The sequence below is a fragment of the Colias philodice genome, chromosome 13, assembly GCF_061535455.1.
Source record: "Colias philodice isolate Cphi_HAF_F1 chromosome 13, ilColPhil1 Martin Lab GWU primary, whole genome shotgun sequence".
NCBI lineage: Eukaryota > Metazoa > Arthropoda > Insecta > Lepidoptera > Pieridae > Colias > Colias philodice.
In genome coordinates, this window is record NC_143098.1 from 9,456,038 (window position 1) to 9,473,066 (window position 17,029).

Genomic DNA, 17,029 nt, shown 5'->3' on the forward strand with positions numbered 1-17,029 from the left:
TAAGTATTAAAATAATTAATAAACGAATATTAGATGTAATTAAGTAAGTTGTTGATCAAATATCAATCTTTATCAGTACAAGTATTTATTTTTTCTAATAACTACCTTCCATTTCTCTTTTGACAAATTTCTTATTTAATTAAATTGCGATTTACAATTAAGTAATAATTAAAGCTGTTTAATCGAACGATTGCGGAACAATTATTTAAAACATGTTTATTTTTATGTCTTCTTTTTCGTATTTTATTTTATGCCAGTACTTGCGTTCACGTTCGATCACCAAAAAGGTTGTAATAACTGGCCAAAGTAAAATATTAAAATGAAATTAATAAATAGCCAGACAAAGGTTATTGAAAGCAAAATATAATGTTTTATCTGTATATTTACTTACCAATTTTGATAAATTGTAGGTAAACATTTTCTATACAAGTGCCATTCAATTTATATTTTTATAATGACAAATTAATAAAAATATACCTGCATATACCTACTGTTATTATAGATTAAAACAATAATAGAAATTATCTTAAATAGAGATGTTGTTACTGCAGTGAAAAAAAAATATTGTTAAAAGACGAAAGATTATAAGTTTTTTTTTCTATTGTTTTGACAAAGACATCATCGAGATAACAATATTATATGAAGAATTTTGGCTGAGCCATTGTTAAGGAAACGTAATATTTATGTACATAACAAATTTCATTCATTTTAAGTACAAATTATCATAGAAAAGAAATATTATTAAATTTATATTCAGTTAAATATACTATTTTAATTATAGTTATCATTGTGTTATTTTTATTTATGTATTGTGTTTTATTTAATAGTTGATAGTTCCTTATATGAATAGTATCGAATTTTGATGTACGAATTATTTCATGTAATTAATTGTGAATAAATGAATTTAAATTAATAAATGACTAATATTTAGACCATGGAAATACTAATAAATTATTTTGACGTATACTGTGTTTCAGTGCTTTCCTTTCCTTTCGATATTTTTAAGCTAATTGCATAGCTTCTATCGCAGGCCTTGTGCGCGGCGACAGAATGTAAAAATTCCGTAACGAAATAACCTAACACTCCGACCGGCAAAGCGGTGATACTTTTTATGCTATGCAATATCTTTACCGCGGCAATCTCGGAATGCCACACGTCTTTTTTATACATGTAATTTTATTGTAGAAGAAAAAGAAATGCTTTGGTAGTATTTAAGCATTGTCATTGAGAAATTTTGAATACAAACTCATGACTCAACTCAAACCATCCAACTGTATGACAAGGATTTATAATAATCTGTGATAATAATAGTAAATAATAATTTGGATTTGAATAACATCATGTAGGTAATCAAAACATTATTATTATCAATAGAAAGGCGTTCCAAAAAATGGCTAATTCTTATCACAGTTTACCCATCAGCATTAACTAGCATACGAAGGACGAAAAAAAAAGACGGGTTGCACTCCGGGAGTGCCGGCAGAAGTGAAAACTTGATTATTGATATTTTGGAATGGTATCCGTCTTACGCTTTTTCGATCAGGTCACGTGTCCTGACGCGAGTTTAAGATTTTATACCCATTACAGAAAAAGTGCTCAACGCCGCTAAAGAAGTTTTCACTTCAAAAATATAACAAATGAAGAATGTATCAGAACTCATCTATACAAATATTATAAAGAGGAAAGGTTTGATTTTTTGTTTGTTTGTTTGTTTGTATGAATTGAATAGGCTCCGAAACTACTTGGCAGATTTGAAAAATTCTTTCACTGTTGGAAAGCTACATCATTTCTGAGTGACATAGGCTAGGTTTTATCCCGGAAATCCCACGGGAACGGGAACTATGCGGGTTTTTTTTTGAAAACGCGGGCGAAGCCGCAGGCGGAATGCTAGTTAGTCATAAATAATGTTGATCAGAATAAGATCCAGCATCAAAAAAGGCGCTAAAGAGGAAAGAATAACCTACCACATCTTTCCTTCCGCATCAAACAGTACATAAAGCTTACGTGACTGTTCATACATAACACAATTTTATAGTAATATAATAAACATTTTATTACGTATGTTAATAAATAGGGAATCTCCCACCTTATTCATACTAGGTATTTGGTTTTTCTCTGGAACTACAATCATACCCACGGAAAAGTGTCACTCACAAATCCCTATTTTGCTTGTAATATTGGACAACTTACAAAAAATTTAAAGTACAGCAGATCTGGAGTTATAAATTTATTATTGGTGTTGGTCAATTTATAAAATTCAAAGAAACTATTCTCATACGTAGGATTTTATAGTAGTTCTGATATGAGGAATGTTTGACATTAACATTTTGTTGCATTGCATTTAAACTAGAAAAAAAAACTTTTAAGAAAAAAAGCTAACTTCTTTGTTATTACTAATCTCAACATTCAATAGACAATTAATATAAATTGCCCCCGTTTAAAAATCTGCCGTAAAAAGCATGTAAAAAGTAAAATTAATAATTAGATATGTATTATGATTTGCAACGAAGTTGTAACAGAGATAGGTTATTGTACCTAGTATGTTAAATAAGCAAGTGCTGAAATGGATTGAGGAAATAATAAAAATAATACAGACATAACATTTTATTATAATTACTTTCATTATACCATACATTCTAGATGAACAATCACAAGCCGAAACAATCTAGATGATTTGAGAAAAAAAATAAGGAATAAATGTCAAAATTATTATTCGTTGCGTTATCCCTATGTATAGGTTTTATTTACACATAATGTGTTACAATACTAGGTATCTCCCCGGTTGGTTTCATAGCCTCGTTTATTTGCCGGTAAAGTTAATGAAGTTTTTCCTGTATCTAACAAAAATTGAAAGAGATATTTAAGACAATCCTTTCCTGCTTTTTAATATTATAAATACGAAAGTTTGTGAGGATGGATGTATATGTATGATTGTTACTCTTTCACGCTAATACTACTGAACCGATTACAATTAAATTTAGCACACATATAGGGGTGGGTAACTTCGATTAACACATGGGATAGGTTTTATGTGGTTTTATCCCGGGTGTATCTTTGAAAACGCGGGCGAAACCGCGGGCAGAAATCTAGTAACTAGTATATAAATATTTATTTTTTCGCTATAATATTATGTTCATTTCTCTTGTGTTTTTAAATATAGGTTCATGGATCCTGAATTGGTTATATTCTTTAAAAGTAATAGCAGTTTGAACTTTAAGGGCGGTTTTTCCATTCGCTGATATTTAACTTTTTTTAACTTTTATATTCATTGTCATATAACATTATTATTTTTAACCGACTTCCATAAAAATACGATGGTTCTACGTTCGTCTGTAGATATAGGTACTTAACCCTTGGCATGCCTGGTAGGGTCTGTCAGACCCACACCAACGCGCGAACCGTTGTAGTTCGTTTAAATTTGAATTTCGCGCCTCACCGTTTTTAGTAGCTGGCCGTTACTAACCGCGGAATGCCCTCCGCCCACTTCCTCAGCCCGAGGCGAGCTACGAGCGTAAAAGGATGTGCTTAAAGTGCGTGCGGGTCCCACAGACCCCACCAGGCATACGGCGTGACTTTATTTTGTAAGTATTTATTTTTCTTTTTTTTTATAAATATTGGAATTTGGCGTTAAATAATATTAGTTTGTACATTACATTATCCTATTTTATTGTTTTTTTCAGTTTAATCATGAATAAACAACTAACAGACGAGGATATAGCTAGTTTAATGTTCTAAGAGTTGGATGAGGAAGACTTAGTTGCATTTGATTGAGGAGGAAGAAAATGATGCAGGCTCCACCTCTTCGGATACTGAAATGGAGGTGCCTCTGTCCATCCATTAGTACATTTGTGAGACAATTAGTTGTCACATTTGTCTTGACCACTCGATTTTTCCATGCGCAAAGTGTTACCAAACCAAAGCTTTACAAAGTGTAAATGCAAGTGATGAAGACTAATTATTTTATTATTTAGATTAAGTATATGATAGTGCCCTACATTGGATTAAAGTCTGATTATGATCTCATTACTTTTGATACTAATCATATGTTAACAAAGGTATAGTCACGAAATGTTGCTTAAAAATGTGAGTTAAAGTTTAATTTCAAATATTTTAATAAAGTTGATTAATTTCTAATGTGATTTTTATTACTATCTCTTTTTTGCCCTTTAAGCATGCGTCTTGAATCATTAAATCACCTTACATAATAAAATTTATAGAAAAAAATACCATTTTAAAATCGGGGTCTGAGAGACCCACCAGGCATAGAGTGTAACTTATGCCCACCAGGCATGCCAAGGGTTAAGATCATAGCTATATATATATATTTTTGTATTTAAGTATATACCTCGATATTTTTAGCAGACACATTTTCTACACAAAATGTATGCAGACGCCCTGTTCAGAAGTTATAATAACTGGCTTTCAGTCAAATATATAAAGAAACAATTTTCAAATGTGCTTCTCAAAAAAAAATCGCTTTAACTTGTGATATTTAAAGTTATTATAGAGACTGTGTGTGTGGAATACATTTGAATAAGTATCTATTCTTAAATTTTATTTATATTTAAATTCGTATGTGACAATAGCATGTATTCACCGAAATTAGTTCAGCAAATTTGTTGAAATAAAAGATTATTATTATTCAGATTTTAAGGAATCTTACACAGGTTGGTTCTCAACTTTATACTGAAATGGAATAAAAATACATAGAGTAGTATTATGCATTTAATAAAAATGTAGCAGAAATATTTTCCTGACAAGGAATAATATTAACACTAACTTAACAGATTAAGCTACACTTACAAATATTAAAAGTAGTGGGCTTTTATGGATGACTTATGAAAAGCTTTGATATACTGTTTTCTAAAATAACTGGTAACAAAATATTGGTAGGTAGAGTTTTCCACGAATAATATTTTAATGTTTGCTTTCGAAAACATTACGAAAGAAGTGTTTAAATTAAATCAAATGAATGATGGCGTGACTAAATTCTCGTTATTTTTTATGATTTTTAAACATGCATTACTTTGACGGTCCACAATATTATTTAAACAAAATGTTATCTTTACATATTTTCATTTAACTATTAAAGAAATTGATTGGCTACTATAATATTATATACAGTTATAATTTCAAGGATATTCATGTTTAAAAAAACTTAGCACGTACCATCACGTCCACAAACAAATTCTACATTGTGTACTGTTAGTAAGGTAATTATAAAAACATAATTGTATGTTCAATGACAACTCCATGCGTTTCTCTGTGCCACCGAAATTGCATTATTAAGAGATATGAAAGAGCAATATGACTAGTATTATGTCGACCGCAGTAGAATAAACTTCTTGTATAATAATTAATTATTTGTTATATTTATTAAATAAACAAATAATAATGATAATTCAATAAATAAATAAAATAACATTTATAGTTAAAAGTGATGAAAATGAGGTTTTCTCTGATTTTTGTTTTAATTTTTTGTGTTTACGTAAAATCAAGAAGTGTTAATAATAAAAGTAAGTACTTTCTTTAAAAGCTTATTATGCTGCTTTATTATATTAAAAACTAGCGGTCCGCCCCAGCTTCGCCCGTGGTACATATTTACGTTTTCTCTACATAAGAACCATCCTCGTACTTCAGAGAATATAATAAAAAAAGAATTTTTGAAATCGGTCCACCCGTTCAGGCCTGATGCCGTGACCAAGGAAAACGGGTTTTATAAAATAAACAAATGAAGTTTTTTATTTAATTTTTGATTAAGCAAGAAATAAACAATTATGATAGAATATTTGTCTCAAAAAATGTAACAAATAGACAAAAATTGGAGGCAAACGAAGAAAACTTAATCTTTATACAATATTTATTTTTAATCAGCTTTAATTGGTTCATAAACACATTAATGTATGTGTACATTTTGCACTAAACTGGTTCATAAAGCATAAAGTAGTGTAGGTATAATATTATAATATTATAGTCTAGATGAAAGGTATGAGACCTTAATCAAACTGCCAGGAGAACGTCTTATGTATTTTATTAGGTTGATGATGAATGCCATTCTATATCTTATAAATCTATACTATACTACAATATATATAATATTATATATTATAATGCTGAAGAGTTTGTTTGTTTGAACGCGCTAATCTCAGGAACTACTGGTCCAATTTGAAAAATTCGTGTTAGATAGCCATCATCACGCTATCACAGGAGCGGAGCCATGCGGGTGAAACCACGGAGCGCAGCTAGTTGTCAATATAATTTTCGTTGCATTCAATATTATGAATAATCTTTTAAATTTATAGCTTGTTATGGCTGCTGTACACGGATAGAGTAATCGGTAGAGTGAACTAGCATACTACTCTACCAGTTCCCAGTACTCTACCAGTTTTAGTAGAGATTTTAGTTCTCTTCTCTACCAATGCTATATTAGGATAGTAGGTAGGATAGTAGTACTCCACAGCTTTACTGTACCGTTTACTTTACCCTTGTACAGCGACCATAAAATAAATTTTTTACTTACAAAGAACGGCTGAATAGTTTTATCGATTTTTGGTAACATTTATCTACCTGGATTAGGATAATAGCTCGAAGCTAATTAAATTAATGGATAAACTGGGTCGTGAAGATAGTATAGATATAGGGATATATTATATAGAGCGTTTGGGATCGAGATCATTACAGAAACTACAACAGCTATATATGTAAATAGTTGCATATTGTTTAAGTTATCTGTTATTCTTCTAATACATGTTTTCTTTCATTTTGGATGATATTAAAGCATAAAAATGCGAATTAATTGTCTGCTCTATTTAATGGCTCTTACATTTTTAAAATAAAAAGGCAATAATAACTAAAGACCTTTCATGTACAAATAACCAAAAGTTTATTGTGTCATTTTGTTTTGAGAATAAAGCTACAGTACAAAGAGACAATAATGATTCTCAGAATTTAATTTGATTGAATTATAAATATTTTCATAACGGCAAAATTAAAATATGATTCGAATTTTGTTCAGCTGAAAATATAGCCTATCCAAAATGTTTCCTAGGCATTAGGTGGTTTAAGGTAAAAAAAAAAGTCGCTTTCTCTGTCCCTATGTCCCTTATGTATGCTTAAATCTTTAAAACTACGCAACGGATTTTGATGCGGTTTTTTTTTAATAGATAGAGTGATTCAAAAGGAAGGTTTTAGTATATAATTTATTATGTTTTAGACAAAGCGGGCGAAGCCGCGGGCGGAAAGCTAGTTATGACTAAGTATAAACATAAAATAACGCTAGCCGTTCATCCAGGTTCTCCCCGGGCTGAATTTTTCTTTCTTTATTATTTATCTTACTTTTGCACTATCGTACACAAAAAATTCGAATCATTCAATTAGGTCGTTCGAAAGTTACACGTTCATATAACCTAAAAACATTTCGGAGATACATTTTTTCATATTAAATCTCCTCTGGGAGTGTGTTCTTCTATCCTCTATCCCAACTCGCCTAAATTTTACCCAAGACTGTTTGATTGATTCAAACGTTGCATAAATTGTCTCAATTAGTTTTCACTGCCTTTATTAATTACCTTTACATAATAGGTATTAGGTTTTTCCTTCTATACTAGTTCACAAAAGTTTCTCTTAGATAATAACTTATTATGATATAATAAAAATGCAAAAAATGTTTGATAATACTTATCCGATTAAAAACTAAACAAAGAGCTTCCGCCTAACTGATAACTAATAGCAAAATGGCCATATAGTTCATGAGTCACATGTTATAATTTGCATATACCTACAATGTACATTGTACAATGAAGTAATTAAAGAAGGAAATGGATATTCAATATTGTTAAACAATAAATAATAAAGTTTTATTCGATGAAAGCTAAAACTTTTAGAATCTCCAAAATCAAAATTTATAATTTCCCGATACCACAAGCGCTTTTATTTGTACTAATAATGTAAAGCTGAAGAGTTTGTTTGTTTGTTTGAACTTATTATCTACGTCCGATTTCAAAAACTCTTTCACAGTTGGATTCAGCTTGTAATATATGTGATCCTCAGGGATCACATATACTACAAGCTATAACCTTCATCCATAACCTATAGGAAGAACTCTGATTCTAACTATAGGTTATGATATTATGTGAAAATGGGCAAAGCCGGGGCGGATCGCTAGAGTGTGAGATTAATATTAGGTCCACATTAAACAACAGTTTGCATTAGAATGACATGACAATTATCTATTATTAAGCTGAAGAGTTTGTTTGTTTGTTTGTTAGTACGACCTTATCTCAGGAACTACTTGTCCGATTTGAAAAATTATTTCGGTGTTAGATAGCCCATTCAATGAGGAAGGCTGGCTATTTATCATCACGCTAAGACCAACAGGAGCACACTGCGGGTAAAACCGCGAAGCACAGCTAGTAATTATATAATTCACATAATTAAATAATATTTTTATCCTTATTATAATTATCGGTTCCATAATATTATAACTAAGTATCTCACTTTAACTATGACATGCGATTGATTTTAAATAACATTAAAATATAAATCAATATTTATATCTTCATGCGTAATTTAAATAATATGCTGTGTCGAATCTGTCATAATATAGAAGAAATGAATTATTGTGAAATGAATGCAGTTACATTACTTCCAATATTTTTGCTTATACATACATGTGTATTTTTCTAAACTTACTTAATTATTTATAACTATTTAATCCGCTTGATTATGTTTATGTGTATTTTATAACAAAATAAATTGTTTATGAAATATCATTACATAATGTATATTATGAAATACTCGATTTATGTACTCAATCCGTAGCATAATTTTGAAGTAATTTTTTTAGGGGCGTTGAGAGTAAAATTTCAAGGTCGTATCATGGAAATACCGTCACGAAATGGAGAAAGGCGACGATTTTGATATCTTTGAATCTTGCCAAGGAAGTTTCACTTCTGACACGTGCAGGGCACACACGCTCTTTTGCTAAATAAGAACATTGTTTTATTTTGGTTATCAGCCGAAGTTATCGACGCATTTTCTTTTCATACAGAGTGAACAGGTACATTCTAGGGAAGCGCGCTCCATCTTAGACCACATCTCAGCTTACCATCATTCGTGGCCAAGCGCTCCCCTATTGCAGCGTAAAAAAAATACAGCATCATTATAATAGCAGATTCATATATTGTGTTAGATAGAGACAAGGTAAAACAACGGCTATATAAAGGGATCCCTTTTTTTACTATAGGTATATCTCGCTTCGTAATGAATATCATGTGGAAATTGTTTCCCAGTGTCAATGACACTAGGCGCCTGGGCCAAGGTTTCCTTTCTATACAAATGACTTAACGAGAATTAAATAGCCATTTTGCAATATTACATGTTTTTAATCAATACAACCTTGCCCTAATGTGCTGTATTTTTTAAGGGAATTCTGGCTTTATAAAAAAACATTAAAAAGTCTACGAAGATAATATTACAACGACTATTTTAATACAGGCAAATATATTTTGTTCAAAACGTGACATTGTATATAAAACTAGCTTTCCACCCGCAGCTTCGCCCGCGCAGTCAAAGAAAAACGCGCATAGTTCCCGTTCCCGTGGGATTTCCGGGATAAAACCTATACTATTTCCCGGGAAAAAACGTAGCCTATGTCCTTTGTCGGGTATCAAAATATCTCTATACCAAATTTCATGCCAATTGGTTCAGTAGTTAAGGCGTGATTGAGTAACAGACAGACAGACAGAGTTACTTTCGCATTTATAATATTAGTATGGATTATGTTGCACTATGTATTACACAATTAATATAAAAAATAAAATGAAATATCATTTTTAGAATAAATATTAAATTTTTATTGAAATAATAAACCAAATGGTTTTTATTTAAACCACATATTATGTTGAAATAGTATTGCTGTAAGAATATTTTTTCAAATACCTAACTATGAACCAATCTGTACTAATATTATAAAGCTGAAGAGTCTGTTTGTTTGTTTGAACGCGCTAATCTCAGGAACTACTGGTCCGATTTGAAAAATTCTTTCGGTGTTAGATAGCCCATTTATCGAGGAAGGCTATATATCATTACTCTAAGATCAATAGGAGCTAAAAATAGTTCTTAATAAAATTGATAATTATTATTACAGATGGCGTACCTAAAACACCATTTGACGAGAAAAACAAAGATCACTGGAGGCTGCAGGCGCAATGGACCTTAAGATCAAAGGTAAATATTTAAATTTTATTTGTATCAAACAAAATCATTAAAATATCTAGGTATAAACCATAACATTTTAAAAGCTTGTATTCTTTATTTTAATTTTAATAGTTTTTCGAAGAAAATTACCATGATTCATTCGCTTTATTTCGGAAGGTTCTCAATTCCTAGCATAATAAATGATTTAAAGGTTACCCTGGACAGTGTTTATATTCTCGATATCAATGCGCTTTTTATTTTTATAAAGCATCATCATACCAAATATACCTACTATCAAATTAAAACTAATTTAAAAAAATCCAAAATATAAATATGACTCAATGTAGAAAAATGAAATTAGCATAAAATACTCACCTACTGGTAATTTAAGCTAAAATAAAACCGCTATTTGCTTGTTCCGCCTTTCAGATATCAAAACCGCAAAACAAAAACATAGCCAAGAACGTAATCCTGTTCCTTGGTGATGGTATGAGCATCACGACCCTGGCAGCTACCAGGGTCTACCTGGGCAGGAAGTACGGCCTCACGGGGGAGGAGGTGAAACTTAGCTTCGAATCGTTCCCGCATACTGGGTTAGCTAAGGTAATAAAGTATTTATATTTGACAATTTATCTCGATTTTGTGTTAATATAACACAAAATAAAGCAAAAAAATGACATCCTTACTAATTTTACTTGCAAAAGTGCCTGATTAATTTAAAAAGTTAAAATTATAATTTTGAAAGAAAGAAAGAAAGAAAACGTTCATTTAATGGCACATACAAACTGAACATATACTTTTGAATCATTTCTGTCGATTAATTTGGCATTGGTAATAAATAATAGGTACCTACTACCTACACAAAAGTAATATTGTAGTTCATAACGACATATAAACAGTTTTAGGCATCGAAACTATATAAAAACGAAAAGATTTAGGGTTCTAATTGCTATTTCTGAGGTTAAAATTAGACATTTTCTTCTACGCGTGCAGAACAGAAAATGAAATCCATTTCTCTTGCTTAAAAGGCGATAAACAAACTCATTATAAGGCTCCGATCGCATTAAACGGCAAAGATTTAATTTTGAATTCGACATTAGATTGAAAATGCTTGTTAATTTTGTCTACATATAAAAAACGAGAACAACTTACAGATATTAAAATATGCATTAATACCCCGCCCCAGCTTCCAGCATATGTATAAAATTATGCATATTATGTACATAATATGAACCTTCCTGTTGGATCACTATCTACCTATCTAGTCTAATTAAAAACGTCCAACTAAAAAAAAATTGCATCAAATCGGTTGAGTAATTTTAATTTCCAAGATCTCATAATACGTAGGGACGGACAACGGGAAGCAACTATATTCATACCATCTAGTCATAAGATTAAATATAAAGATAGTCATAACAAAATCTTTGCTGCAGACGTATTGTGTAGATCACAATGTAGCAGATTCAGCTTGCAGCGGAACAGCCTACTTAAGCGGAGTGAAAGCCAACAGTCAGACTGTAGGACTTAGTGCTGCTGTCAAACGAGGGGACTGTGAGGGACAGCGCAATGCTGCTAATTCTGTTACTGGCTTGACTGATTGGGCACAGAAGGCCGGGAAGGCTACAGGTATTAACTTCGTAAATTATTCGTCTTATGTTTTAGAAGATGCAAATATATCTTGTGATTCAGTATTGTAACATTAGGTATGACTATTAGGTAACTATAACTCATGGACGTATAAAAAAAGACGGACGCCGTATTACGAACTAACAACGTGAAGCCACCATAGTAAGCTAGCGATCGTGTAAAGACAATAAACACGCACACACTCTCACCATAGTAAGCTAGTCGGCCGCCATTACGTCGTGAACTACCGACTGATTAACTGCGTCACTGTTTCACAAAAAATATTTAAAATGCCGTCTTGCGTGGTTAAATGGTGTCGCAACAGTACAATTTTAAATAACAAATCACAAGGGATTACATTCCACAGGGAAGCAAGTTATTTCTTTTATGTTTTAATGACAAAATTATTACGGCAAAATTTATAGAAAAAAATACAGCCGCCATTGTCATCAACACAGCTGTTGCCATGGCAACATGGCACACACACATGGATGTTTCGCCGCCATTACTAGGCTTCACTCAATGTTTAGGCGATATACCGTCCGTCTTTTTTTATACGTCCATGCTATAACTTATAAGGTAAACGATACTTACGGAGATATAAGGTACTAGTGAAGGTGAGAATTGCTTCTGGAAGAAGCCTAATTGAAAGAATAAATGTTTGAGTTTGAGTTCATTAAATTTAAGAAAATTTTGACTGGAGTTTAATATGAACAATGAAGATTATTAGATGACCCAATTGTTTACCTTTGATTGTTTTATTAACATTAAGTTGTAGTTTTTTACTTGGTAATAATTCAACATTATCTTGATCAGACTTTTCCTAATAGAATCAACTTATTAACATTAACATTGATTACATTTTAAAGGTCTCTTGTTAGGTCGATATTAATCTATTTTGAAATTGAGAGAAGAAAACATGAAGTGATCATAAAAATAACTCCTTGACACTAAATCTAGACAATTGAAAGAAAACTCGGTCAAGAGTAATGATTTCTATGAACTAGAGCCAGAAAATTATTTATAAGAAATGATTATTACCATATTGGGATTTCAGCTTATTTGTTTGATAATTTATAAATCAAACAATCATGAATCGACATTCAAGTAAAACGTGAGCATCCGTTAGTGTTTCCAGGAAGTGTTTTTATAATGAAATGAAGCACGTGTTTTTTTTCATTCACATCATAATGCTTGCAAGACATCTGCACCAATATTGAAGTATTAGAAATTAAAAGTTCAAATTATGTACTTAATTAAGACTTTAAACTAAGTACCTATTTTTCTTATTTCTATCGATTTATCTGGCAGATTATCATAGCTAAATATTATAAATATAAAAAACTGATACCAATAATGTAAATCTTCAATTTAAAATATTATAATATGTAGCTATATCAGTTAACAAGAATTAAGGGTTGCCTAGAAAAAATCAATGAGTTCTAAGATTCTAATAATTAAAAAAAAATCTATTTCTCCTATACCTAATTGTATTATTCTACTAACAATTCTAAGCAACAAAAAAATTATGACTAGGTATAGATATAAAATTACAACATCCCACATCTAATCAAGTACTAAATCCCCAGGTATAGTAACAACCACGCGGGTCACGCACGCGACGCCGGCATCTGCGTACGCGCACTCCGCTGACCGACGGTGGGAGGCAGACGCTGACCTGCCGAAGCAAGGCCTGCGCTGTGACGACATCGCGACGCAACTCGTGAGAGGCCGTGTTGGCAGTCATGTTGATGTAAGTTTGATTGACCTTGGTTGGTATAGAATATGAAGATTTGTAGAGTGTAGAGTTGAGAGAAATAGTGCAGGAAACAGTAGTTGTGGTAACTTGTATACAATACATACAATAATAACTCTTTTACACGATCACTTTAGGAAACAAATTTTAAAATCACTAATTATTCTTCAACAAAAATACATATTATTTTGAATTGCATGCACTAATCCTCTCGCCTTTATTTCCCAATTAATTCAGTCCATACTAAAGCAAAATGCGATATCGTAAGTTAAAGGCAGTGTTACTTTTGCATTAATACATTTTATCGAATGCATAAATATGACAAATATCAAATACTCTTAATAAACCAATCCATATTCCTGGGTGAAGGTTTCAAACCAGTCTCGACTGCAGTAAAGTTAAACGGATTCCCAATTAATTATAATAATATATTCTGCTGCTTATAAAATACTGCAACAGGTCCCGGATCTTGGTTATACGTCCGGATTGACATGCAAGGTAAACTGGGAGTAAAGTAGGAAATTAAAACACATTCACAACGTTTTCAATGTTAAGTGATGTTAATCGATGCATTTAGCTCCTTCAATATTAATACAACATTTCTAATATTTTGCTTTTGAATGATACACTCATTAGTCATTACATTTCCGACAAATTATTTTCCAATTTCACAATGAATTTTAGTGCGATATTACAAAAAATGTACTATTAAAAAAATTCACTATATCATATAAAAAATGCATCATATTTGTTGCTGCAAATGCCATTTTTTTATCCTAAGTCAAGAATATTGTAAACGTTTTTTTTTTTAAAAGGACTATTCAATCGCATGTAGTAATTTACATTTCTCTTATTCCAGGTTGTCTTTGGAGGCGGTCGAAAGAACTTCATACCAAAAACAGAAAAGGATAACAAAGGTCAACCCGGATACAGGCGTGATAACAAAAACCTTATAAGAGAATGGCTGCTTACAAAGGAATCATTGGGATACAAACCCACGTATATAAGGAACAGAAAAGAATTATACAACCTAGATGTCGATAAATATAATAGTGTTCTAGGATTGTTTTCACATGATCACATGCCATATCATCTAGAAGCTGATGATGACGATCCAAGTCTCAGTGAAATGACACAGAAAGCTATTGAATTGCTGTCTAGAAATAAGAATGGATACTTCCTATTTGTTGAAGGTAAGATTTATCTAAGCTATAATGCAAAAATGTGGTAAATGTGGTTTAGACGTCATACTTTTAATAAAATCGATCGGATCCTGAACTTCGAGCCCGAAAGAATTGAGCAATTTTGAAAGATATGGAAGGCTCTATTATTATTACTATTTTTCTAGTCATATATTTTTTTCCGATTACGAATATTTGTGAATTATTAACTTTGATTCGCCTTTCTGCCAAACTAATGATATATCTTACTATTGCTTTTTTATTCCATTAACTTATTTTCATTCATCACACTAAATCAAACTTGGTTTATAGATTACAGAATTTACTCTATTAATCATACAATTAAATTTGGCATTTCAGGCGGTCGTATAGATACAGCTCATCACGAGACCAAAGCCCGTAAAGCTTTAGATGAAACAGCAGAATTCGCGAAGGCAGTTGAAATGGCCCTCCGCCTGGTGAATACAGAGGACACCCTCGTCATTGTGACGTCAGACCATAGTCACACCATGACGTATAGTGGTTATAGTGAACGGGGCACTGATATTTTGGGCCTTGTTAATAATAATAAGGTAAGTGTGTATGTAAACAGATGTTGTACGGCGCCAATTTTTTGTTAGATTGTTCATTATGTTTGTTGTTTGTTAGAAATATTTATGGTTTGTTCTTCGTAAATCGACGTGACGTAAACAGATTTATTAAACGTACCATCTCTAATAAGGAATTTTAGTAGCTTTCCAGTTTCGTTTCAGTTTTATTTTATTTTCTACCAAGGACTTCTTACCAAGGATTTTATTTGCTTCCATAAGTAAAAATAAATCAATATAATATAAGACGATTAGTCCTATGACTACCTAATTCGAATAATTCTAATTCTATTGATATCTAAACTTTATTATTCAGATATCGGATAGAAACCCGATTGATATTATCTATCTTTAATTGCATTTAGACTAAGTAACTGGTACAAACCTGGAACATTATAACCTAGGAGGTATGTTAGATAACATTTCAATGTAAGTGTACGTTTCAATATATTAGTCTATTATTATATTAGTCTATTATCTTTGTTTTCCAGGTGAACGCCTCTGACGAGCTCCCATACACCACTCTGAGTTACGCAAATGGCCCTGGTTATAAACCCCACGAATCCTTTAGGAGACACAACCTTATGTTAGATGATATGAGTAAGTCCTTGGTCTTCTATTTATCTTGTTATTTACCTTAAGCAGAGACTGCTTTTTCAAAGTATCTAATATACATAATATAAGGAATCGGATAACTTCAATTGCTGAATAACTAGCTAAATATTAGCTTATACCAGATTTAATTGAGGCGATAACATTGACATGCCAAATAGTATATCCCATTTATTTTATCATCAGTATTAAGCATCTCCCATCTTAATTGCCATATTATTTTTCTTACTTTCAAAGTAACTATAATTACTTCATTTTCATTCATCTCAAATAGGCATTATTATTTATAAGATAGATTCGTAGAAGAAGAATACTCATTCATTAATAGTAATATATTGAAGAAAATTCGTTGCATGAGACATTTTTAATCGTAATAGTAGATAAAATAAATAAATAGGATCAGAAATTTCATAGGATTCTTCTAATTTCAGACAGTTTAAACTACACATACCCATCACTGGTCCCAATACCCCGGGAGACCCACGGGGGTGAAGACGTCGCTGTCTTCGCTATTGGGCCCTGGTCCCATATTTTTAGCGGGAATTATGAACAGAACTACATTCCTCATGCCATAGCGTATGCAGCATGCATCGGTTCGGGCTTGACCATGTGTGAATTATGATAGACATTATATTTTGATCGATAGGTGTAATTAATTTATTGAATTTTTTGTTGATATTGTGCTCAATCGAAGGGGGGGAAATTAGATATACTGTATTAGAATAATGCTGTATAATGTAGGCTCAGGAAATAAAATTTTAGATTTTAGGTAGAAATTTTTGCCACTGAAAACGAAAGAGAGGTAAAGATAGTTTTTAGGTAGATGATGATTGATGATTATATTGTAATAATTTATTAGGTAAGTTTTTAGGTAGATGATGATTGATGATTATATTGTAATAATTTATTAGGTAAGTTTTTAGGTAGATGATGATTGATGATTATATTGTAATAATTTATTAGGTACTAGCTTTCCGCCCGCGGCTTCGCCCGCGTTTTCAGAGAAAAACCCGTTCCCGTAGGAGTTCCCGGGATAAAACCTATCCTATGTCCTTTCTCGGGTATCAAAA

At 31.6% G+C, this 17,029-nt stretch overlaps 1 protein-coding gene across 1 annotated transcript; it reads left to right on the top strand.

Annotated features, from left to right (window-relative positions):
* The first annotated feature begins 5,411 nt into the window (after positions 1-5,411).
* On the top strand, positions 5,412-16,756 carry LOC149483600 (membrane-bound alkaline phosphatase-like). The gene is made up of 9 exons (XM_089702981.1): positions 5,412-5,516; positions 10,148-10,227; positions 10,627-10,800; positions 11,631-11,823; positions 13,413-13,576; positions 14,439-14,772; positions 15,121-15,332; positions 15,839-15,947; positions 16,391-16,756. The coding sequence occupies exons 1-9, from the start codon at positions 5,441-5,443 to the stop codon at positions 16,579-16,581; spliced, it is 1,533 nt and encodes a 510-aa protein (XP_089559107.1). The 5' UTR covers positions 5,412-5,440; the 3' UTR covers positions 16,582-16,756.
* Positions 16,757-17,029: the final 273 nt, after the last annotated feature.

What these genes read in the sequence shown, in the direction of transcription:
- LOC149483600 (XM_089702981.1), top strand. Translation starts at nt 5,441, where the DNA reads ATGAAAATGAGGTTTTCTCTGATTTTTGTTTTAATTTTTTGTGTTTAC. An exon ending in AAGAAGTGTTAATAATAAAA is followed by an intron (nt 5,517 to 10,147) that starts GTAAGTACTTTC and finishes TTATTATTACAG; the next exon opens with ATGGCGTACCTAAAACACCA. An exon ending in AATGGACCTTAAGATCAAAG is followed by an intron (nt 10,228 to 10,626) that starts GTAAATATTTAA and finishes TCCGCCTTTCAG; the next exon opens with ATATCAAAACCGCAAAACAA.